General features: G+C 45.4%; 1 protein-coding gene across 4 annotated transcripts; it reads left to right on the top strand.

Annotated features, from left to right (window-relative positions):
• SEMA4F (ssemaphorin 4F) lies at window positions 1-24,720 on the top strand. 4 transcript variants are annotated; one of them, XM_006067903.4, is made up of 14 exons: window positions 1-296; window positions 3,150-3,301; window positions 3,923-3,982; window positions 4,185-4,283; window positions 9,053-9,146; window positions 18,805-18,924; window positions 19,019-19,170; window positions 19,716-19,894; window positions 20,130-20,277; window positions 20,394-20,616; window positions 20,756-20,865; window positions 20,980-21,140; window positions 22,123-22,181; window positions 22,409-24,720. In XM_006067903.4, exons 1-14 carry the CDS (start codon window positions 149-151, stop codon window positions 23,017-23,019), a joined length of 2,316 nt encoding a protein of 771 aa, XP_006067965.4. In that variant the 5' UTR covers window positions 1-148; the 3' UTR covers window positions 23,020-24,720. The 4 variants fall into 4 exon arrangements, with proteins under 4 accessions (XP_006067965.4, XP_006067966.4, XP_025116566.3 ...); XM_044925731.2 differs by lacking the exon at window positions 1-296 and adding an exon at window positions 1,934-2,705; XM_006067904.4 differs by lacking the exon at window positions 4,185-4,283 and having other exon boundaries at window positions 2-296.

Below are 24,720 nucleotides of genomic sequence, written 5' to 3'. Positions count from 1 at the left end.
TGAAGGGGTGGAGCCAGGTTGCTTTGTGACCGGCAGCCGCAGGCCCAACCGAACCAAGGGGAACTGAGTGGGCCCAGGCTGGTGGCTGTTCAGCTGCTGAGCGAGGCTGCGGGGCGCGCCACACCCCGGTGGCCAGGAGGTGGCAAAAATGCCGGGCTCCGTCGCGCGGCTCCTCCCGCGCTTGCGGCCCTCCCGGACCTCGCCCTTATTTCTGCTGTTGCTGCTGGCGTTGCTGAGAGGCCCGGTGTGTGGCCGCGTCCCACATTCCGTCCCCAGGACCTCGCTTCCTATCTCCGGTAAGGCGCGGGCGCCCTCGCCGTTAGCCCTTGGCTCCCGGCCCAGATCCCGCCTGCAGGTACCCAGACCCACCTTCCGGTCTCACCCGGGCAGCCGCACCCCGCGCCCCCACAGGTCTGCCCTTGGCTTCCTTCGGTGCCCGTGCCTCGCCCGAATGCAGGCGGGACCCCCACGTGGTGCCGCTCCACCCGACCGGGTGTCTGGGCTCCTACGGCACGCCCAGGCGGCTCCCGCTCTCCCTTGTTTGTGCAGCCGCCTCTCCAGTGTAGACGCAGACACCGAGGCCCAGGGAGGGGAATGGGGGTTGCCGGGGACCGTCCATTTTCAAGTTTCCTCTCCCTTATTCCCCTCTTCCCTCGCATGCACTTGTGTCCGTCATGCTAGCCTGACGACCATCCTATCAAACCCATCGATCTTTCATACTGCTCCACACACCCGTCCTTCCGATTGCCAGCTTAGCATTTACATCTGCCCGCTTCTCAAGTTCATTCCCTTATCCTCAGTTCTAACCTCCTCCGAGCCTTTTGTCCGACTCATGGCCCTAATATCCCTAACCCACTTGCAGCCCTTTCATCTCTGACACCAACTCCTAGTCTCCCATTATCTGATCCAACATAACCCTCCGAACTTTCTCAGTGCTCCTCTATCCATGCCCTACATTGAGTGCTGGGAAACGATTCGATGAGTTGATTTAAAATTCTGTTTAAATGGTTTTAAAAATCTTCAGAAGGAAAAAAAGGAGGAGGGAGATGTCCTTTCAAAAGATGTGAAAGAAGCCAAGGGATGCCATGAGGTTAAAAGTGGTCATTGGAGTGATTTAAAGACTTTAAAGGCTCTTTGCTGAGTTGGGCATGAGTGTAGCCATGAACCTTGTGTTTTTCGGAGTGGGCCCTGAGTGTTAGCACCTTGCACAGACAGAACCAGTGAAACCAAGAGTACAACCTGTTGGGAAAAACTCACAACCGGGTAATAGAGTTTTCTAAATTACTGTGTCATTTCAGACCAGTGACATATAGGGATGCTATGAATCCAGAAGACAAAGTTGTGATCAGAGCCTGGGTTTCAGTTTCTGTTGGAGCAATAGCCACAGCATGGCATTGAGGTTGCCAGGTTGGGTTCATATCCAGGAATCCAGAGAGGTCTATATGACAGGCTGAGGCAGAGTTGGGGATATGAGGGTGGTTGGGTGATATGGGGCTTATAGTAAGCATGGGATAGTAGGCAGGAAACAGCACAGATATGAGTATGGGTATGGGAGGATGGGGTGGGTGGGGCTCCAGTCAGCACATATAAGACTGCATGGCCATCCTACCAGTCTTGAAGATAGCTGAGCAGATGAAGCAGGTAGAGCAGAGCTGTATTAATTCAGGTCCCCAGCGCCAGAGATTGAGCTAAGAAGGTAAATTCATCTTATTTGTTATAATCTTTAAATAGATCAGGGTTTTAAAATTAACTATTTACTTTATTTTTTGATTGCACTGGGTCTTTGTTGCTGTGTGTGGGCTTTCGCTAGTTGCAGCGAGTAAGGGTTACCCTTTGTTGTGGTGCATGGTCTTCTCATTGTGGTGGCTTCTCTTGTTGTGGAGCACAGACTCTAGGGCCTGCGGGCTTCAGGAGTTGCGCATGGGGCTTAATTGCTCCATGGCATGTGGAATCTTCCTGGACCAGGGATCAAAGCTGGGTCCCCTGCATTGGTAGGTGGATTCTTATCCACTGGACTACCAGGGAAGTCCTAGATCAGAGTTCTGAATGCTGATATGTGTTTAGATTTGTCCCAAACAGAACACATGCTTAAGGGTGGAAGAAAGGAACAATTTGTGAAATATGTAGTATGTGTCAGATGCTTCCACATAGGTTATCTCGTTTGATTCCCAACAACACTGGATGGTGGTGTTTACAGATGAGCAAAGTGATGCTCAGAGTGGGCAGGTAACATACTCAAGATCAGACACCTGGTAAGTGAAAGAGCCACATTTACACTTGGGCTGAAACCACGGGTAGAATCTATTTCTGAAGCACATTCTCTTCTTGTCCACGATACTGTCTACTTCTTTGGGTAGAATCAGGTTGGGATCAAGGGTGGTGGGAGAGAGAGGAAATAGTCTACTAATGTGTTGGTGAAGAGTGAGACATTTCCCTTCTAAGTAAAAAGAAGTTACTGTTAAGTAACAATAGTTTGCACCTGATGCGAACAGCTGACTCATTGGAAAAGACTGATGCTGGGAAAGATTGAAGGCAAGAGAAGAAGGAGGAGGAGAGAGCGGCAGAGAATGAGATCATTGGATAGCATCACTGATTTAATGGACAGGAACTTAGGTGAACTCCGGTAGATGGTGAGGGACAGAGAGGCCTGGAGTGCTGCAGTCCATGCGGTAGCAGAGTAGACTTAGTGACTGAACAACAATTAAGTAATTATTTTTTTAAAAAAGGAGATTTAGAGAGGAAAGTACTCATATCTTCTAAGGGTATTTTCAATTATGTATCATGTTGCTATGAATAGAAATAAATATTGGGTTGGCCAAAAAGTTCATTTGGGTTTTTCATAACCAACTTATGGGAACCCAAATGAACTTTTTGGCCAGGCCAATATTAAATAGACTTAATATTTATGCTGTTTTAATAAACTGTTTTATAGAAAAAGCATACTTTATTGTGTGCCTCGTCAGTTATCTGTCCCTGGGGAAATTAGTTGGTTGGCCTGCTAAGGCTTTGTTTTTGCCCTTAAGGCTGCTAAATAAATGGTTCTTGGAAGAAAGCAAAAAATTGGCCCCTTTGGCTTTGCTCTTGTGGACCTAACTGTTACGAAATGATGGCTGATATTGCATTTCACTCTCATTCTCTGTTCCTGCTAGAGGCTGACTCCTATCTCACCCGGTTCACCATCCCTCAGACATACAATTACTCAGTTCTCCTTGTGGATCCTGCTTCTCACATGCTTTATGTCGGCGCCCGGGACACGATCTTCGCTATATCCCTGCCCTTTTCAGGGGAGAGACCTCGAAGGGTGAGAGATGAGAGTGGGGAGGACCTCCGATTCCAGAGCATGTGATTGGGTCCTTGGTTTTATGGCGTATGAGGGAGGGTATTGTGGTAGGAGGGGGAATGCTGGTTGAAAAAGAATAAGGGTAGATAATCAACTTCATTGTTTCAGCTGAGGGTAACTGGGGGGTCATGGTGACTGCAGAGGCTAGGACGGAGGTTCATGATGATGCGGAGGAGGCCACAGTGGCCAGGGTTCAGGTGGCAGTGGGCAAGGAATCATTAACATCACATTACTCTAGGGCAATAGCTTTCAGACTTTTTTGATCATCCCTTAGTAAGAAATATCTGGTACATTTTGACCCAGTGCACAAAGTATGTACTGAAAGAAAACTTTTTTGAAACAATATTTACTCTCCTACATGTGGTACATTCTGATGTATTCTATTTCATTAAAAATAATGTTGGTTGAGCTTTCACTGCTCATTAATGGGTGGAGACCTCCAGTATGAAAAGCAGTGCTCTGTGGTTGGGAGAGGGGGTTCTGTCTCCCAAGTTGATGGAGGTTGTGGAATTGTGCCACCTACCCTGACTTGGGAGGGATTTGGGTGAGAATGTGGGGGAAATGGTCACTCTTCCTTTCTAGATTGACTGGATGGTGCCTGAGGCCCACAGACAGAACTGTAGGAAGAAAGGCAAGAAGGAGGTAGGTATAAATCCAGGCCCTGTCCTGGGTGTCAGCTGAGGCCTTGGTCCAGCCCTGACTTGCTGTCAGTCCTCTATAATGCTCCCATCCCCATGGACCCAGGCAAGGACTCTAACACCATGCCCAGAGCTCCATATAACTGTCCTAACCCTGCTTTTCCTTGTACCTGCTGCTTCTGATTCTAACCATCTCTGACCCCTAGGACGAATGTCACAATTTTGTCCAGATTCTCGCCATTGCCAATGCCTCTCACCTCCTCACTTGTGGCACCTTCGCTTTTGATCCGAAGTGCGGGGTTATTGTGAGTGACAGGGGTGGGTGGATGGGAGGGGTCTTCTGTGATCAACTGTGACAGGGGTCATGCTTAAGGCAGCCCTTGTGCATGAGAAGCATTGTGGGTGAAGGATGCCCTCATAGGGTACAGCTTTTGTCCACTGAAGGAGGGTTTGAAAGGGAGGGGGAGGGAGGATGTCCGTAGAAGGTGAGGAATACGAAGTGTGAAGAGGGACGTAGTGGGATGGTGAAGGAAGTGAGGATGCTAGCTGGGCTGAGGGGAGGAACTTCAGAGGCCAGTAATTCATGGTTTCCTTGCCCTGTGCCTGGTTTGTCCAGGTAACCTGGGTCCGTTTCTCAAACAGCACTGTCTGTACCTGTGTCTTCCTCCCATGGCATGTAATTGACTTTCACCACTTTCTCCCACCTCCACTGTCAACCTCTTTCTGTGTGGGCTGTGACTCCTTGCTCTCATGGCTTCTGAGGTCACTGCCCACTAATGTAGTACGTGTTGGCCTCAGACTCTGGATCTTGCCTTCAAGGTGGGCACTCTGTCAACGATGTTTTCTTCTTAATCCTCTTCATTGCTGCTAAAGCCCTGGGCATCTCCAACCTCAAACCCAGGCAGGCTTGGGACATGGATACCCCTAATAACATGTAGATTGGCCATGGCCTCAAAAGCCCCTGGGGTTGGTGACATCTTAGGAAGGGTTTTAATGTTTTTGACCCCTCACCTTTTCCTATCAGTTACCTGGTAGTCAATTACTGTTATTCTGGCAGCACTCATTTGTTATCAGTCCCTGGAATGGGTCAAAAGCCTCGAATATCCTTCATATTACTGGACACTTTTTATCCCTTTCTGCTAGGGGTAGGAGGGAGTGCAGCAGTTCCCTTTCCTGACCAGGGTCATTAATAGTAGATCTTGACTTGATCCTTCTGCAGTCTTCAATAGTCTTTGCCACATGGGTCTACTCAGCATATACCTTGAAACCTCTTTGTTAAACATCATCCTTGTATTTTTGACTTAAGAATGTTCTAACTGTATATATTTGATGCCTTAGTCAGTCCCTCTGAGCTCTCCCTAGAGGGAGTTGGGCTTATGTTGAGTTGTTTTCATCATGCTGGTGATAGATTCCCTGTTGAGATATGGCTAGTTCCCTCATCCTGGAAAGGTTTCTCAGTTCAGAATGGTGTTGACAGTCTCTGTATCCCTTCGGGTAACATTGAGAGTCTAGTTTCCCTGCGGTTCTCATGAAGTTCACAAAAGTAGCAGTGGAACTGCCATTGCCATATTTGTCCTTTCCTGGTATATATAGAATCAAGGAGCCCATGGATGTGAATACCAGAGCCATGGTTTACAGATGGTGCAGTCACTCCAAGCTGGTTCCACAGGGCCTTCTGTTCTTCTTCGGCTTTAATGGTTGTTACATAAGTATCTAGACAGCAAATGTTCTGGACACACCTCTCAGGATTGGTGTGACTTGGACCCCTATCCACTTTTTTTTTTTTTTTTTTTGAGGAATATCAGCAACCAAGAGTGAAGCTAGGGGCCTGTGGTCTGCACTCCTATGACTTTCAGCTCTTTTTCTGAACCCTCCTATCCAGCAAGCTCATGAAATGAAGGTCCATCCTTTAATCAAGAGTTGTTTATAGGGAAATATAAGTCACAACTAGCAGCTGTGCTAACTCTTCAAGCATCCTGAGACTGCTCTCTAGACTCTTTGAGTGCTCTCTTCTGCCTTTACCTGTCTTATCCTGCTACCTGGCAATCCCCATCTGCCTGAGCAATTTCTTGCCTTATTCTTAGTGCTGAACTTCTCATGTCCCATATGGATGACTTTGGGACTGTGTATAACTATTATCTGAGAGCTTTGACTAGCTGATCCAGCCATAACAACTTGCTCAGAGTTGATTGCTCAGACGAATGAAGGTTATTACAAAAGGAAGCATAGGACTGCCAGCTCTAAAAATGTGGAGTGCTGCTCTTCAGTGACAGCTCGTTAGACATGGAGGAAAATATTTTAATTTGTTTTGTTGAGAGAGCTCCAGCGATTAACAAAGATAAATGTTAGACTTAAAAGAGCAGCACCAACAACAGTGAGAGGAATTGCAATTTAACTGAGTGTCTACTCTGTTCAGGCTTGGTGCTAGATACTTACATTCACAGATGAGATTAATTCTTATCACCATATCATGATATTTATTTATTATGATGGTGATAGCACATCATGATAGTATTTATTTCCAGTTTACATGAGTGAAACAGAAGTTCCCAAGAGTTAGGTAAAAGTCCGAGATAATGCTGGCCAAGGCAGAGTCAAAAAATTCAAACCCAGGGTTTGTCTGGCTCAACTCCACTACCCTGTCCTTCTAATCCAGCCTGCACCCTAAGAGGAGACCTTAGGTGGCTTCAGTCTTTTGTGACATTTGATTTGTTTCATATAACAGGGACCACCTCCCCTCTAGCCCTCACCCCTAATCTTTTAGGAAAGGTCCTTTATATGCCTTGTATTCTTGTTGGCCTAAGTCAAAGGATGGGTTCCAACCCTGCAGCTTAATGAAAGCCTGGCTATGTAGCTCCGGCTTTCAACTTGAGGGACTTGCCTTCATTGAAACTGATGTTGATAAGACTGTGCCGGCTGACACATGATGATATAATGAAGAATCTCAACATTCAGATAATGTAGTAGCGTGATCTTATCCTTTCAGACCCTAATTAAATGTCGCTTTGAACATACAGTAATCATAACCTATGTAGTTAATAGGCTCACTGACTCAAAGGCTGTAAACCTAGATACTATAATGATGCCATTTGGGAAACCTGGAAGAAGATGAGTTTTTGACACATTGAGTTTTAATAGGTCCTCTTTGTAAGTCCAGCAGTCAAGTGCAAATATGGACTAGAGTTTGGAAGACATCAAGTTTTAGAGAGTTAGGGGAATGATTTGCATAGAAAGTCTGGGCAGAAATGTAAAAAATTAATGAGATCTTGAAGGAAATATGTGAAAATGACTAAGGATACTTGATTAGAGGCTTAGAAAGAAGAGAACCAATCAAAGGAGACAGACAACCGATAGGAGGAGGGGCTCCAGGAGGTAGAATTTCAAGGGAGTCAAGAGGTAGAATATTTCAAGGAAGGGAGTGAATCAGAAGTATTCAATAGTGCAAAAAGATCACAGAGAATGAGAACTGAGAAAGGGCTCATCCTTTTTAAATCCTTGGTGAAATGCAAGGGTGTAGTTTCAGGAATTGTTTTCTAGGAATAACAGGTGATCCGGGTTTGATTAGAAGTAGTAGTTTGGGATAAAGAGGTGATGGTGAGCCATTTTTTTTGTCTGTTTCTGACTCAAGCATTTATCAAGTCAGTGACTAATAGTCTTGGAATATTAATCTGGGGTGCATATGGAGAGTAAATTAGGGGCAAGGCTAGGCAGTATGGAGAAAAGGAGGCTATAAGACAGGCCAAAGCAGCAGGTAATAACCCCATGTTCAGAGAGCCTAAACATCTTGGTAATCTCTCATTGAACTGTCATCTTTCTCCAGCTGCGATGTGCCCAGTGCCACACAGCATAGGTGATTGTGCTTCTGTGGGGTCCTCTAGTCCAGAAAATTCTCGACCCAGTATTCCCATGGACAGAAGAGTCTGGCAGATTACAGTTCGTAGAGTTGCAAAAGAGTCAGACGTGACCTAGTGACTAAACAAAAACAGCAGCAGTCCCCTTTGAGGGAACATCAGATAACACCTGATTTTAACGGGCCTTCTTCAAGCCTCTCTCAATATAATAAAGCCCTGTTTACCAGCTGCAGCAAATACATGAGTAGTCAGGTTGGGCCAGTGGTACACTTATGCTCAGAGGACATAGATCTGTGTTGCTACTCCCACTGCCGTCACAGTAATTAGGCTCCAGCAACATCATATGTCCACCCTAGTTTGTGAACGAGATATATCATGCTGGCACTTCATGTCATGACTGATTCCTAACTGGCCACATTTAACTTCCCTGCCCGTCCAGGTTGAAATCATCCCTGATTTTCATTTTTAGATGTTACCTTAAAGCCTCTCTTAGCGCTGGATGCTCTGCTAAGGTACTGTCTGACTGACTCTGTGCGACTCTTAGACCTCTTGCCCTCGCCGGAAACCCCCAACCCAGGTCAGTCTCTCTGGAATCCCTGGATGAGGAAGACACTTATTCACCAGATCTTCAGGTTCTGACCTGAGCTTCAGGTCTTCGTTGACTTTGCAGATTCCCTTCCCTCCTGTGTATCCTTGATTCTGGTTCTGTCTGTTGTTTGTTGGGTGGGATTAGGGGAAGGATGGCCCTTCTCTCTAGACCCCTGGGCTTCAGATGATCCTCTATCAACCTGTACTTTTGCTTTATCCTTCTTAAGGGCTCCCGCCTCTGGGAGGCCTGCTTTCTTCCCTGGTTCTCCTTATCCTATAGCATTCTCCAACCGGTTGTCAAGCTGGCAGTTCAGCAGCATTTCAGAGAGATCCACCTTTCAGTCTCTCATTGTCTTCTAGTGCCATCCTAGGTATTCCTTCATTAGAGCATGTGGGTGTTAGGTACTGTGGGAATTGAGGGAAGAGGAATAAACTGATGAAAAGAGGGATGGCAGAGATAGGGAATACAGGAATGGGTGGTGGAACCAGGAATAGCAGACTGGGAATACAGGGATGGTAGTGGGGGAATGAGAGATGGATGGGAATTGGGTTTTTTCTTCATCTGACCATCTTTGTGATTCTCACTATGAACTTCCCCATGACCTCTAAACCAATTGCCCCCTTCTGGTCTGTAGGATGTGTCCAGTTTCCAGCAGGTTGAAAGACTTGAGAGTGGCCGGGGGAAATGTCCTTTTGAGCCAGCTCAGCGGTCAGCAGCTGTGATGGCTGGTGAGTGGGGAGAGACCAGAACCTGTGACTTCTTGCTGTAATCGCCTCCTTCCCCACCCTGCTGTTTGAATTTCCGTGTCCTTTCTTTTCTTTCCTTGGAATGTCTATTATTCCCACATCTCTTTCTAGCTTTTCCTGTTCTTCCCAGAGTGCTTGTGTCCTCCTGCTTTTCCCCACAGACTGTCATTTCCCTTGCTTTTCTCTAGAGAATGTGTCTGCTGTTCACAGTAGACTGTGAACATTTCCTTTGTTAACCTTATTTCTTTTAGTCATTTTTTCCCTCAGTAGAAGAGGAATCTACTACAATGCATATTATAATGAGTTTGCAAAAAGTATAAAGAACATAAGAAATCTTTTAGAATAGCACAGTTCAAAAGAACTTGGTATGATGATGGAATTGTTCTGTATCTTCGCTGTCTAATATGGTAGCCACTGGCTACATGGGCTGTTGAGCCCTTGAAATGTGACTAGTGCAACTGAAGGGAAGAATATTAAATTCTATGTAATTGTAATTTAGATGTAAATAGCCATTCATACCTAGTGAGTACCATATTAACACAGTTCTAGAGTATTCTTACTCTGAAAACCACGCTAGTATTTTAGGATATTTCCTTTTAGCCTTTTTATGTCCACACACATATATACTCATGCATGTATATTTTGCTGGCCAGTGCTTTGTTGCTCAGAAGAATCCGTAATGACTATTAAACAAATTTCCTCTGTTACTTCCTTTGAACAAGTTATACGCATACAGTTGCTCAAGTGTTGAATGGTTCTATCACAGACTATACCTAAGCTTTTCTGGAGAATGACTGACTAGTTCTTTGGTACACATAGCCTGTGTATTAGGTTAGATGCTCCACATACACTCTGCAAATTCAGTGAGAACACAACCATTTTTCTCATGATAGTTTAAGACAAGCAGGTTAATAGAAATTTTATGAGTGTGTATATTATGAAATTTTAAAATGTCATGCTGCATGGACATAATTTTGAATATTGTCACGTGACTTTATAGCATAGGCATTTCTATATAATTTTAAAATTTTTTGTGAAGAAAAAAATTTTTTTTTTGAAAAATTTTAATGATATTATTTTATTCAACCTGTGAGCATATGCTGATTTAACAATTCCAAATCATTTATATGAACTTATTCTCAAATTGATTTAGTTCACTTCAAAGTTTTTACTATTGTCTATAACACTTGTCTGTAACACCAAGGGCTTCCCTAGTGGCTCAGTTGGTAAAGAATTTGCCTGCAATGCAGGAGACCTGGGTTTGATCGCTAGGTTGGGAAGATCCCCTGGCGAAGGAAGTGGCAACTTACTCCAGGATTCTTGCCTGGAAAATCCATGGATGGAGGAGCCTGGTGGGCTACAGTCCATGGGGTCACAAAGAGTTGGACACGATTGAGCAACTAAACCATCACCACGCTAACACTGTAGTGAACCTTTTTGTATATAAATTTTTATCCTCATTTTAGATCGTCTCTTTAAGACTCCTGTAAATGGATTGCTATATTAAAGGGTGCGAATATTTTACAGCTCATTATCTGTTGCTAATTGAGTTTTTAGAAAGGTATACCAATTTACACTCTAAATCAGCAGTAAATGAGTTTTTTTCTCACATAAATTTCACTGTACTGTTTTGTTTAATAATTGTTTTGTTATTAAACTTTTTTGCTGATTTGAGGCTAAAAATGGCACCTTGCTTTGATTTGTATTTCTTTGAATATTAGTGAAGTTAAACATTTTTCATGTTTTAGTACTTACTTTTATTTCTTCTTTGGTCAATCCTCTGCTCATGTTCTTGGGCCAATTTTCAGGTAAGGTATTAGTACTCCAATCTATATCTTTTCTTTTGTGATTATATATTTTAAGCTAAACCCTTCTTCAGTTAGACAGCAGGTAAAATTTTCTTCTCAAATTTTTTCCCAAACATTTTAACTCTAATCTATTTGAAATTTGTTTTTCAAATGGCATGAGAAGGGAATCAAAATTGATTTTCCCCAACTAGCTAATCAGTTGACTTTTTAGCATCATTCACCATACTGTTTTTTCTTTCTTCACTAAGGTTGCTGCAAACTTTATTATAAAATATCAGACAATTAAAATTTTTAACTATGAAAACTATTTATTCAAAATAAACAAGCACATTTGCTTGGAGTTTCTGCATTGAGATGGAAATATAACCTTTAAAACTCTGCTGGATCCCTGGCCTGATGGCTAGTGTATGGGATAGAGCAGGAAGGAGTTGTATTACTTGTTTTTTTGTTTAAATTAATTTGTATTGAAGTATAGTTGATTTACAATGTTGTGCTAGTTTCTACTGTACAGTGAAATGAATCAGCCACAGACATACATGTATCTGCTCCCTTTTGGACTCCCTTTCCCATTCAGGTCACCACAGTGCATTAAGAGAGTTCCCTCTGCTCTATAGTATGTTCTCATTAGTTATCGATTTTATACATATTGTCAATAGTACAATAGGATAATTTACATTTTAATTTAAATATTGCACAGTATTTTATGAATAGCAAAAATTGGGTGTAAGATCTAGCATTAAACTTTTTTCTTATGCATGACTTTATAAGAAAAGTCTTAAAAGCTATTTACAAATTAAATGTTTCCCTCTGAAGTTGTGTATAGGGCTATAATGTAATTTTTTCTTGGTCTGACATAATGCCAATACTTAGCTGGAGCTTTTAATGTTGATCTATTGTGCCCTACTGCCCCTCTGTTTTGAAAATATTAAATAGCAGTATAGAAGATAACGGCAACATTATTTAAGAATTAGGACCCAAATTCCCAGTTAGGAGTCATACAAATGTCTTTAAGGATAATAGAGGTATTTTGAAAGAAAAGTAAAAGCTCTTAGTAATGAAAATATTAGACTATGATGGCAGGAGTATTTCTTATTTTAAATTATAAAAATTGCAACATGCATTGTGGGAAATTGAGAAAATACAGAAATGTATAAAGAAGAAAGTAAAAAGCTGATTGTAATTAAGTCATCACCAGGGAACCACTACTATTATTTTGGAGTATCTTCTTTTATTCTGTGTGTGTACACGTATTATAAATATAATAAATTGGAATTATGTATATTTCACTTAGTATTGTATACTGAGCATTTTATCATCGTAGAATTTGTTCAATTATTCAAAATTTGATTTTTTTAGTGATTGCATACTTTTTCATCCTATGAATATAGTACAATTATTTATTTCCATATAATTATACATTCAGATTTTAAAATATTGCTTTTATAAATAATGCTGTGTAAGGAATCCTTTTATATAAATTTTTATGTAAATCATTTACATGAATATAATTAATTACATGGCTTCCCAGGTGGCTCAGTGGTAAAGAAACCAACTATTAATGCAGGAGACACGAGTTCGATCCCTGAATCAGGAAGATCTCCCGGAGAAGGAAATGGCAACCCACTCCAGTGTACTTGCCTGGGAAATCCCATGGACAGAGGAGCTTGGTCTATGGGGTCACAAAATAGTCAGACATGACTTGGCAACTAAACAATAGCAATTAATTACATTAGTCAATCCAAAACGTAGGATTGCTGGGCCAAAGGATATAAAAAATTTTTATAATACTTGATGGATTTGGCCACATTTGCTCTTCAGTTAGTCCTACCAGCAGTGATGAGAGGGTCTGTTTCATTGCACCCTGTTAGCTATAACCAAAATTACAGTTAATAAACATAAAACAGTGACTTTCTCCAGAGTCCAATTTGATGTTTTTGATTAGCATTTCTATTAGATCAAAGAGCTTTTCATGTGTTTATTGGTACTTGTATTTCCTTAGGAAAAAGTCTCAGAAATCTTATCTTCAAATTTGACATTTATCTGCACTGCAGTGAGATAAAATTTAAAAAAAAAATGATCTCAATGTCTCTATTTGCACTATTCCAATTTGGAAAAATGCAAATATTTTGACAGTAATGTTCACATTAGCCTAAGATCATCAGCAATTCCTTCTCAGTCTTCTTTGCAGTGTCTGTCTTCTGTTCATGCTTTAAATGTTGGGGTTCCCAAGATCCTCTTCTCTTATATTCTTTGTGATTGTGATCTCAGCCAGCCCTATGGATTCTGTTTCCACCAAATTCTGATGCCTCCCATATCCTATGTGGAGCTACGGACCACAGATCCAGCTACCTTCCAGACAGCTCCACTTAGATGTCCCACAGGAATCTCAGAATCAGCATGTCCCAAACCGAGCTCATGTCTTCACTCACCTCCCCCAAACCTTCTCCACCAGTGTCCCCTTCTGTGGGTACATCAGTGCCATCACCCACCAAGGTACCTAAGCTGCAAAAGGTGATTTGTCATCTTCGGCCTCCCCGTCACATCTGGTAATAAATAGGGCTCTTACGAAGAGCAGAAGGGAGCTCTTGTTTTCTCTTGGGAACCCAGCTCATGTTTTTCTTGTCTCCTTTTCGTCTCATTGCATCTTTTAATTACTGCATCAGTCAAGGAGCCCTGTATGTGTTCCAGATGTGCTGGGTGCTGCCTGCATTTTGGGGTCAAGCTTACCTCTTAAGTCCATGAGTGTGTGTACCCTGAGACTAGCATTCACACACCAAAACAAGATAGTTAGAGAAATCCTATATGGCCAGCAGAGGAAAAGGTAGGGTAAAAACTGCATCTCCAGTGATCTATAATTATGTCCTGATAATAGATTTAAAAAAAAAGTATCCAGCTAGCATAATCCTTTGATAAGGAAATAGAGAATATTAGATCAATAACAGTCTATCCTGGGCTACCCAGGTGGTGCTAGTGGTAAAGAACTCACCTGCCAATGCAGGATACGTAAGGGATGCTGGTTCAGTCCCTGGGTTGGGAAGATCCCCTGGAGGAGGGCATGGCAACCCACTCCAGTATTCTTGCCTGGAGAATCCCATGGACAGAGGAACTTGTCAGGCTACAGTCCCTAGGGTTGCACAGAGTCGGACATGGCTGAAGTCACTAAGTGCACCCGTGCGCACACACACAGACACACACAGACACACACACACACACACACACGCACACACACACACACACAAACTGTCTACCCTGCAAAGCTCTGACCATGAGAAAAAAAGAGAGAGGAAGAAGGCAGGACAGGATATGTTTAAAGCCCTCTTTCTAAAGCCAATGAGTCATAATTCTTATTATAAACCTTCTTTAAAAGTGAGCATTTTGCCATACATCCACCAGTTGACGTATGGCAAAATCAATACCATATTGTAAAGTAAAAAAAAAAGTAATAATAATAATAATAATAAAGTAAGCATTTTGATACCAGAGTTAAAAATTGAACCCCTCGAGGGTATAGTGAAATATTCACTGCCATGGCTTGTATCCTAGTCTGTCAGTGTTGAGTTATTAACATATCTGGGAGGCTTATGTTCACAGACTTTACCTCTGAGCAAGTAGAGATCTATTTCTGCACATAATTGTCACCTTTCTTTGGCTGTGATTCTTCATCTTTGCGGCTTTCAATCTTTTTTTCCTCATATTTCCAAAATGACAGTATCTTAATTTGGGGGGAGGTTTATAAAAATAAAAGATGCTAACTACAAAAAACATTCAGTGAATACAAAACAATAGAGAGGAGAAAATAAAAATTATTTGTTATTTCATTAGTCAGAAACAAGCATCAATAACATTGTACAGTTGTAACTCCTTCAATTTTTCCTGCAACTAAAGACTGAAGTGACTTAGCAGCATATATAATTTTTTTTTAAATAGGGTTGAATTACACCTGGTGTTTTTCACAAGTAAAACAAGTAACTACCTTTCACAAGTAACTACCTTGTTCACTGAATTCAGCACTTTGGGCATCACTCTCTGTGACATATCATCTTTTGTAAATATAGTAGATATATATTTTCATGTGTACTAGCTTGATCTAGTCAGTAATAATTTCCCAAACAATTTCTCATACAGAGATATTTTATTGTATGAACAGTACAATAGAATATTTGAAATGGACTGTTCCGGGAAATTCAGGGCATGTGATACTGTGTACTCCTGTGGACTCCTGCCCCTGTGACTTCGGTGCCTGCTCTTCCTTTTCCTCTTCGTGTGTGTGACGTTTGTGTTGTAAACCCCTCGGTATTCTTAGGACACCTGAAGCCCTGCTGCGCCCTCCCAAAGTGCCTGATCCCTCCTGCGGTCCCTCTGTGGCTCTCTGCCCTTCCACCCCAAGTGAATGTGCTCTTCAGCAGTTCTAGGCTCCAGAGTTGCTGGCTGCCCCACCGATCCCTTAGAAAGTCTTAGGACTTTACCTCTGTCCACCCCTGGCTCCTTGCATGGCTGTCTGTGGTCCTTTACTGTTTCCAGAATATTTTCGACTGTTCTCCCTCAAACACATCAAGTTATGCTTCCAAAATATTTATAGCTATCTCTTTCACCACATCTCTCCTATTTTCAGGGTATCCATGACACAGCTTCTGTCAGAATTTTGGTTTTAAAGTGTTTCGTATATAATGCTTTTAGAAAAATTTTCGTTCCAATTCTGGCTTCTGTATCAACTTCTCCGCCACCCCCCGGAACTACTGAAGATTTTTTTATTTGCTGCTCCTTAGCTGCCAGAACCTATACCCCAAATCTTATTTTCTCCCTCCTGAAACACTCTGGAACGAAATGGGATGCCATTTTATAGTTGTGGCCTCCTGCCTTATGGCAATAAAGCAAGCATACAGTCCTCCAAGGTTCGCAAGCTGCCACACCTGACATATGGTGAGTGCCAGCTGTGCGCCAGGCCCCACCTGGGTTTCTCTGTTTATCTCATTTAACCTTTAGCGCTGCTCTGAGTAGGACTTCCCTGGTGGCTCAGATGGTAAAGAATCAGCCCGCAGTGCAGGAGACCTGGGTTCTAACCCTGGGTCAGGAAGATCCCTTGGAGAAGGGAATGGCAACCTACTCCAGTATTCTTGCCTGGAGAATTCCACAGACAAAGGAGCCTGGTGGGCTACAGTCCATGGGATCGCAAAGAACTGGACATGACTGAGTGACTAACACTTTATTTTTACTTTATGTTACTGCTCTGAGTGGAAGGCGGTATTATCCATATTCTACATTTGAGGAACTTGAGGCTTAGGAAGGGTAATTTGCCTAAGATCACACTACTAATAAGTATTCAGAGTTCAAACCCAACCCTTCCTGACTCTAAAATGCTTGGATTCCTTTCACAAGCTTGAGTGATAGGGTAGTCTCCCCTCCCACCTCCTGGCCCCCCCACCTTTTTATTTTTTTTTTTTTTTGCCCTGCATCAGGTGTTTTTAAGTTTAGCGGTATCATTTCAGTGCCTGAGACGTGTAGCTTCACAGGAGCATCTGTGAGCCCGGGATGCAGTGCTCCCCTCAAGGTGGCCCTGCCCTCTGCTGCCTCCCTCAGCATGCAGGACCCTGTGGCTCTTGCTGGGGTTCCTGTACACCAGCCTCCAGCACTCCAGCCTTGCTTGCTTCTCTAGCCTCCTTGACATGATCTTCTCAACTGCTCTCAAGTGGCAGTGCCCCAGGGTTTCCTTCTCCCTTTTCCTCTGGCTTTTAGGTTCACATAGCAACCTAAACATGACTCCCAGGTTGCCTGGCTCTGACCCTGTTGTCCACACCCTTCTGTTCAATCGCCTTCCAGTGGCTCCATCCACATGTCCCGAAGGCATTTCAACCTTTGCGCATCCAAAACCTGAAATCGCCTCCTCTGAGGCCACCTCCTTTATGAGCCTTCCGTCATACCTTTACTTGGTTCATAATATCACCAACTCCTATTGTCCATCTTATAGGTGGAAACCTTAGAGACATTGTCTCACTACATTCTTTCACATCTCATACTCGATTTTCAAATTTTGTTAATAGGCTGTACCTCAGAAATATCTCCCAAATCCAACCTCTTTCTTTCCTCTGCTGCGCCTTAGTCCTCCTTTATTCTTGCCAGGACTGTATGAAGGTCCTTTTTAAAAATGAATGAATTAATTAATGGCTGCTCTGGGTTTTCCTTGCTGTGCGTAGACATGAGTTGTGGTGACTTGAGTGGCAGCAAGTGGCGGTATGAGGACTCTTTCCGGACCAGGGATAGCACTTGCGTCCCCTGCACTGGCAGGCAGATTCTTAAGCACTGGACCACCAGGGAAGTCCTCAGTTAAGTTTTATTGGAGTGTAGTTGCTTTACAATTTTGAATTAGTTTCTGCTGTGAGAAGGCCCTTTTAATTAGCATTGTCATCCTAAAAAACAAAACTAATTATGTCACTCCTCCTCAAGAAAATCTCTGCGGTTTTGCCTTCACCTTTAGGATAAAGTCCACATTTTCCTGGTGATACAGAGAAGATTCATCACAACTGAGTGCCTATCACTGCACCTCTAGCGATCTCTGCTTACTTGCCCTGTGCTCCCACTGGGAGTGCCCCACATCCCCAAACATGGCTCTCCCCTTCCCCACTTGCCTGTCTTCTCCCTGAAGTCCTTCTGCCTGGCAAATTGCTCATTCTTCAGAGCCAGCTCAGACATGACCTCTGAGATGCTGTTGTCCTAGTTAGAGGTGGCTGGGTCCTCCTCTGTGCTCCCCCACACATCTAGGAGTCCACACCTCCTGGTATCTGGTTACATTTGTCTTCTACACTCAACTGGGAATTCTTGGGGGAGCAGTGATGTTCTTAGCACCCGGCTCAGTGCCTCTCATATAGTAGGTGGTGAAGGAATGCTTCTCTGTTCTCTGCAGAGTCCCTGTAATACTCAAAACTCCAGTAGGGGGTTTGTGACCTTCTTTCATCCCCTAAGTTGTTTTCTCCAGTATTGGCCGAGCCTTTGGCGGTGTTGATCAGAGTGGCTATAGTTCTTATAGTCAGCCCACAGAGCTGCACCTTCCGTTTCTTCCCAGAATGCGTGTGATATCTCACTTCTCCAATCCCCACCATCGCTAGAGCACCTCTTCTATGCCACTGAACCAGGAGGAAGGATCTGATTCCTCGTTGCTTCCTATGGCTGGCTGTGAAACATCCAGAAACCCCTTGGGTTGGTGTTTTTCAAAGTGAGGTCTTGAGTCGCCCACACCATAGTAACTCGGCTTGTTTGAAATGTAGTTCTTGGGCCAACCCCCGACTCTACTGAGTGAGAATTGTGGGCCCCAGGTTTAGGAATCTGCATTTTGATCAGTTCCCTAAATGATGCTAGTATACTCTAAAGTGGTGATTTGTTCCAGGGCAGCGTACGCCACTAATGCCCAGAAAGATCACTAGTTCCTTTAGACATTCACCATAGTGGGAGAGCTCAGCAAGATGGGAACGTGCTGCAGAGCACACCTCTTCCTGGAAAGTTATCATGTAATTAGCATATTGTAAAACAGAAAAGTCATTAAAAATGACAACAACAAGAAACAGACCAACAAAAAAATCTTAATTTCCACAGGGATAGCTTTTATTCTTCTTTCTTATACATGAACATTCTAGCATTTTCACCTTAACCCTGGTTCCTGTTACTGCCCTGGAACACTTTAAGTGAGTTAATGCCTCCTGTGCTTAGCAGTGCCTGGCACATGGGTGCTCAGCCCTTGAGGGTTCTTGCCCCTGCTTTTACTCCCTCCTCTGCCCTTGTGACCCTTTCTGCAGGCTCCCTCAGTGAGTCTGACAGCCCATCTTCTCGCTGTCACCCTGCAGGGGGCGCCCTCTACGCTGCCACTGTGAAGAACTACCTGGGGACCGAGCCGATCATCTCTCGGGCTGTAGGTCGCGCTGAGGATTGGATTCGGACAGAGACCTTGCCATCCTGGCTTAACGGTGGGCAGAGGGGGGCTGCTCCGGGGACACAGTCGGGGGAGGCTGGGCGGCCCCAGACTATGTCTGTGGGATCTGAAGCCGCTGGTCTCTCCAGCCCCAGCCTTTGTTGCAGCCATGGCCTTGAGCCCAGCCGAGTGGGGGGATGAAGATGGAGACGATGAGATCTACTTCTTCTTTACGGAGATTGCTCGAGCGTTTGATTCATACGAACGCATTAAAGTCCCGAGGGTGGCTCGTGTGTGTGCGGTGAGACCCTGATCCCAGCTGTCTGCCTTGTTTTCTGCTCCGCTTGTCCTCCTGTCTTTTCCTCTGGTCTCTGTCTTTGTGTCTCTCTTCCATCTCCTTTTCTGCTGGACCTTAACTACTTTTCTGGTAGCTTGAGGAATGTGGGAGAAAGGGCTCTGGCCTCTTTTACCCCATTATTACCCCGTGTGACACCGCAGTGTAGAGGTTAAAGGCAGGAACTGTTGACAGACCTGGGTTCCAGTCCTTGCTACACTGCATACTGCCTGTGTGACTCTGGGCAGGAATAGGTACTGTTCTGAGGACTAAATGAAGCAACTTATGTAAAGCACGTAGTGCAGTACTTTACACTTGCACAATAAACGTGGTCACGCTCATTATTGTGACCCTGCCCGCCCCGTATCGCATTGTCCTCCTCAGTTACTCTGTCTCTGTCCTTGCATTTCTATGCATCTTGACTGTGTCTGGGGGGAGTGTGTATTGGTCTCCACGGTCCTTCCCTAACGTTGGTCTTCTATAGAGAACTTCCTACGTGCTTGTCATCCCAGGGCGATCTTGGGGGCCGGAAGACCCTCCAGCAGAGATGGACGACCTTTCTAAAGGCTGACCTGCTGTGTCCAGGGCCTGAGCACGGCCGGGCCTCGAGTGTCCTGCAGGACGTGGCCATTCTTCGACCTGAGGGTGGAGCAGGGACCCCTGTCTTTTACGGCATCTTTTCCTCCCAGTGGTGAGGGGCTCCTGATATGGAGAGTTACAGGGTGGAAGATACCTGGGATTGGTTCAGTGTCAGTGTGGTCTCCTCCAGAGTGGGGTGGATTCTCCCTGGAACCCTGCTCCCTCTGCCCTGGGGCAGGCTGCACAGCTCCCTGTGTGTTTCTCATGGGTCATCTCATTTGGCAGGGGCTGAGTTGCCTCCCCCCAGTTCCCACCAAATATCTGGCTCCCATCTGTGACTCTTCCAGGGAAGGGGCTGCCATCTCTGCTGTCTGTTCCTTCCGACCCCAAGATATTCGGACTGTGCTGAACGGTCCCTTCAGAGAGCTGAAACATGACTGCAACAGGGGACTGCCTGTCATGGACAATGACGTACCCCAGCCCAGGCCTGGAGAGGTGAGGGGGCTGGGGCAGTGAAGAACTGAGTTGCCCCACGAGGACAAGAGTCCAGCTAAGCATCACAGACACTTCCTGGCCCTGCGAAGCTTTGTCACACATTCTGTTTCCTCTAGTGCATCACCAACAACATGAAGCTCCAGCAGTTTGGCTCATCACTCTTCCTGCCTGACCGTGTGCTCACCTTCATCCGGGACCACCCGCTCATGGACAGGCCAGTGTTTCCAGCTGATGGCCGCCCCCTCCTGGTCACGACCGATACAGCCTATCTCAGAGTTGTGGCCCACAGGGTGCCCAGCCTCTCAGGGAAAGAGTATGATGTGCTCTATCTGGGGACAGGTATGTTTAATAGCCAAGCAAGTTGCCCATCCAGTGCACACAGGCTGTGGCCACAGAGAGGGTCCCCTGCATACAGGTAATCAGGGTCCCGGGCACAGGTAGTTATGTTATGATGTTTCGCTCCTTGCCTGCTTCCTAGAGGACGGACACCTCCACCGAGCAGTGCAGATTGGAGACCAGCTCAGTGTCCTTGAGGATCTGGCTTTATTCCCAGAGCCTCAGCCAGTTGAGAATATGAAGTTATACCAAGTGAGTTGTAGATTTTGGCAAGTCTGGTGGGAAGATGTCTGAATCCAGAGACAGTTGGTGACCCTGAGGTCTGGGAGAGCTAGCACGTTCCTTTTGCTCATTCCCTTTCTGTAGAACTGGCTCCTGGTTGGCTCCCGTACTGAGGTGACACAAGTGAATACAGCCAACTGTGGCCGTCTGCAGAGCTGCTCAGAGTGCATTTTGGCCCGAGACCCTGCCTGTGCCTGGAGCGATCCGCTAGCTGCGTGTGTGGCCCACCTGGGAGAGCGTGGAGGGTGAGTGTGGCTACACTGTTGCATTGCCTGGGGCCCCAGCTCCTGCCCAGCCATCCGTCTGAGTCTGTTTCTCATGGGTTGATGTTGCCCTGCGTGTGTGTGTGTGTGGTTTGTGTGCTCGTATCACTTGTGTGTCCATCCGTCAGCCCATACTAACTCATCCGCCTGTCCTCATCCCTGCTGGACCTGCCCTGCCTGTGGTTGACTTGCGTGTTGCCATTGGCTTCTCAGTTTTCACTCTACAAGTGCTCTCAGAAGTGGTTTCACTCCCTCTTTCCTTCCTTGAAAAACGTTATCTTGTTGCCTTCTATGATTCTGCATTCTCCTGGTTTTCCTTCCTACCTCTCTCACCTATCTAGATGTCTCTCTTATTGGTTCTTTTTCCAGCTAGTTTCTGAATGCTAATACTCCCCTGGGTTTAATCCTTCTCTTTACACTTTTATGCACTTGCAAGGTGATTTCATCCTCAAGCATTGGTGACAACCACAGATATGCCTTTAGCTGAGCTATTTTATGAAATAGACAGTCATCTCACTGATCCTAACAGGATTTTGATTAACTGTGATAGGAAAGAAGCTTTTCTCTTAACAGAAAAATCTTTGACCAGAGATTTCCAGAGAAATCTTGGGGTTGTGGACAACCAGCTGTACTTCTTGGAAGCTCCTGTGTTTCTTTTGTTTGTACCCCAACCAAATGTCTTTCTGACAGACCTAGTGCAGATTTAATTCTCTGTCGACTACTAGAAATATTTGTAGAATTTGTAGAATCCTACAAATAGAAATATTTGTAGAATTTGTAGAAAATGTCATGCATCTAAAAGGTATTGGGGAAAAGTTTAGGGATGAAGAGAATGTTGACTGATAATTCTAGAAGTGATTTATGAGATGACGGGAGGTCCAATTGGCAAGTGAACGTTCAGTGGTACCGAGGAGGGTAGAGGGGATGTTGACACTGGATTTATCAAGTATTTTCTTCTTTATAGGCTGGTTCAAGACATAGAGTCAGCGGATGTCTCTTCTTTGTGTCCTGAAGAGCCTGGAGGTCTGTATGGTTTAGGGAAATATGGGTGGAGTGGCTGGAAGGGCCTAGAAAGTAGTCCTTTTTGGACCTACTTTAAAACTTGTCTCCTGGAAGATATGGCAGCCTTACTGTCTTTGGGAATCCCCTTTTTGGCTTTGTCCCCCATGGCCCCTTCTCATATCACCCCACATTTCTGTCACCCCAAACCTATAGCATCACCATCGTCTGTGCCTCTGCTTTCTCTCCAGAACACCCGGTGGTGTTTGAAGTTCCTGTGGCTGCAGCTGCACATGTGGTCTTGCCGTGTTCCCCGAGCTCAGCCTGGGCATCCTGCGTGTGGCGCCAGCCCAGCGGAGTGACTGCACTCACCCGCCAGCAGGAGGGGCTAGAAGTGGTGATATCCCCAGAGGCCATGGGTGCTTATGCCTGTGAGTGTCAGGAGGGTGGGGCAGCCCGCGTGGTGGCTGCTTACAGCTTGGTGTGGGGCACCCCGCGGGGCCCCTTGAGCCAGGCTCACACAATAGGGGCTGGACTAGCAGGCTTCTTCCTGGGAGTTCTTGCAGCATCCCTGACTCTCCTCCTGATTGGTCGGCATCAGCAGCGACAGCGACAAAGGGAACTTCTGGCTAGAGACAAGGTGGGCTTGGACCTGGGGGTCCCACCGTCTGGTACCACAAGCTACAGCCAGGATCCTCCCTCTCCCTCTCCTGAAGATGAGCGGCTGCCCCTGGCCCTGGCCAAGAGGGGCAGTGGCTTTGGTGGCTTCCCTCCACCCTTTCTACTTGATCCTTGCCCAAGCCCAGCCCACATTCGGCTAACTGGGGCTCCTCTAGCCACCTGTGATGAGACGTCCATCTAGGGCCGGGCAAATAAGCACCAGTGCATGAGTGACCCCTGGATGGAATGACCACTGGGATGCTGGGGGGTCAGTGGGCCTGGAATGTCACCGTGGCCTCTGAGTTTTCTTTGTCCTTTGAATGGTCACTTCAACTTCCCTGTCTGCTCTCTCTGGGCCTGGACGGGTTCAGGGCCAGGACTTGCCAGATTCCCCTGAGAGATCAGAACTGCTGTCACAGTGAATCGGGACTTTTCCTGCACTTGCCTGCTCAACCCTTGTGACCCCTTCAGCCCACTCTCTTGGGCTTGTTAATTTGGCGCTTTGGCCCAGGACATCGCTGTGACTTTGCTTTCGGGTTGGGCCCTGGCCAGAAGGAGGAACTGTGGAAGTGTTTGGGGGCTCATGTGCCCTGACTCCTTGTGCTGATTCTTGAAATGTATGTGATTCTCTGTGGGGAATGCATGCTCCCCAAACTGCAACACGCAATCTCTGTCCTGAGATCTACCCCATCCCAGTTTTCCTTCTTCCATGAAAGAGCATGTGTAAATACACGGGTGTTCATAGATTACCTGGCCACACGTGCATGGATGACTGGCCCGATGCTCAGGTGTATTCATGGGATGTTGAGAGGGTCAGGTTGGAGTAGGGCAATGCCTACAGGGCTTTAGACCCTGTAGCCAGTGAGGGAATGGTTCTCCTTTCTGAAAGGAGGAAACCACTGCCCTGTCTCCATCACCTCTCACAGCCCTTCTGTTGAGTAGACAAAAACCCCGGAAGTGATCTTCTGGGTGGAATAGTACATATGACCCTATCATTTTCTTTGTTTTTGCCTCCTGGCTGCCACCACTGCCATGCACAGCTACTCTTTCTCTGGTTAGAACCCTCTCCTTGACTTCTGTTAAAACTTCACAACATTCTAAATATCAGGGGATAGCAAAACGGGAACAGCCATGGTAAATACAAGCTGCACAAAGATAGGTTGGTTTCGGTGACTTTACTCATGACATCCTTGCTGTAAAGCAGGATTTCACCTGAGATTCACGGCCTCCCTAAAACCATATGCAAGATGCTGTCTGTACACGTGTGTCTATATTTTTCTCGGGGGTGGGGGGTTATGACTCTCATCAGATTCTCAAGCCTTAACAAAAGTAAAGGACCACTACCTGAAAGTCAACACATGTTGGCCAAGCTGACGTAGTGCCAAGCAGGGGCAGCTCTTCCTGCCCTGCCACACTTGCCCTGTGGCTAGCCTCTGGACTGGCAGCTGCTGGACACCTTCTTGTTGCTCCATTCCTTGGAAGGTGGGCCCTGTGCCTACTTGAAGACACGTCAACTCTCACCAAGTGTAAAGACCTCCTCTTGCTTCACAACTCCCAGGAGCTCTAGGCTTCTCCTGCTCAGTTCCAGTCTTGGCCTGTGAATGTGCCTCATTCATCCCTGGTGAGGGACCCCCCTGAACTCTCATAAATGGTCCAGCCTTTCCCAGTTGAGGTTTTCAGCTCTATTTTCCTTGACAGCAGCCCGTGAACTACTCAAGAGTCCCCTTGGGTTGTGATTATCGGTGGCTTTGCTGTAAGTAAGTGTGTGATCTTCAGCAAGTAATCTAACCTTGGAACAATGGCTTACTCATCTGTAAAGTGGGGATAATAATACCTACCTCAGGGTTGCTGCAAGGATTAAATGAGAGAATGTGTAAACAATAAAGCACTATGTATACCAGTA

This window comes from Bubalus bubalis, chromosome 12, assembly GCF_019923935.1.
Source record: "Bubalus bubalis isolate 160015118507 breed Murrah chromosome 12, NDDB_SH_1, whole genome shotgun sequence".
NCBI classification, from domain to species: domain Eukaryota; kingdom Metazoa; phylum Chordata; class Mammalia; order Artiodactyla; family Bovidae; genus Bubalus; species Bubalus bubalis.
This window is presented reverse-complemented; position numbering and strand designations above follow the sequence as displayed.

Coding starts and splice junctions, on each gene's coding strand:
- SEMA4F (XM_006067903.4), top strand. CDS start 149: ATGCCGGGCTCCGTCGCGCGGCTCCTCCCGCGCTTGCGGCCCTCCCGG. Junction 297..3,149: donor GACCTCGCTTCCTATCTCCG/GTAAGGCGCGGG, acceptor TGTTCCTGCTAG/AGGCTGACTCCTATCTCACC. Junction 3,983..4,184: donor GGAAGAAAGGCAAGAAGGAG/GTAGGTATAAAT, acceptor TCTGACCCCTAG/GACGAATGTCACAATTTTGT.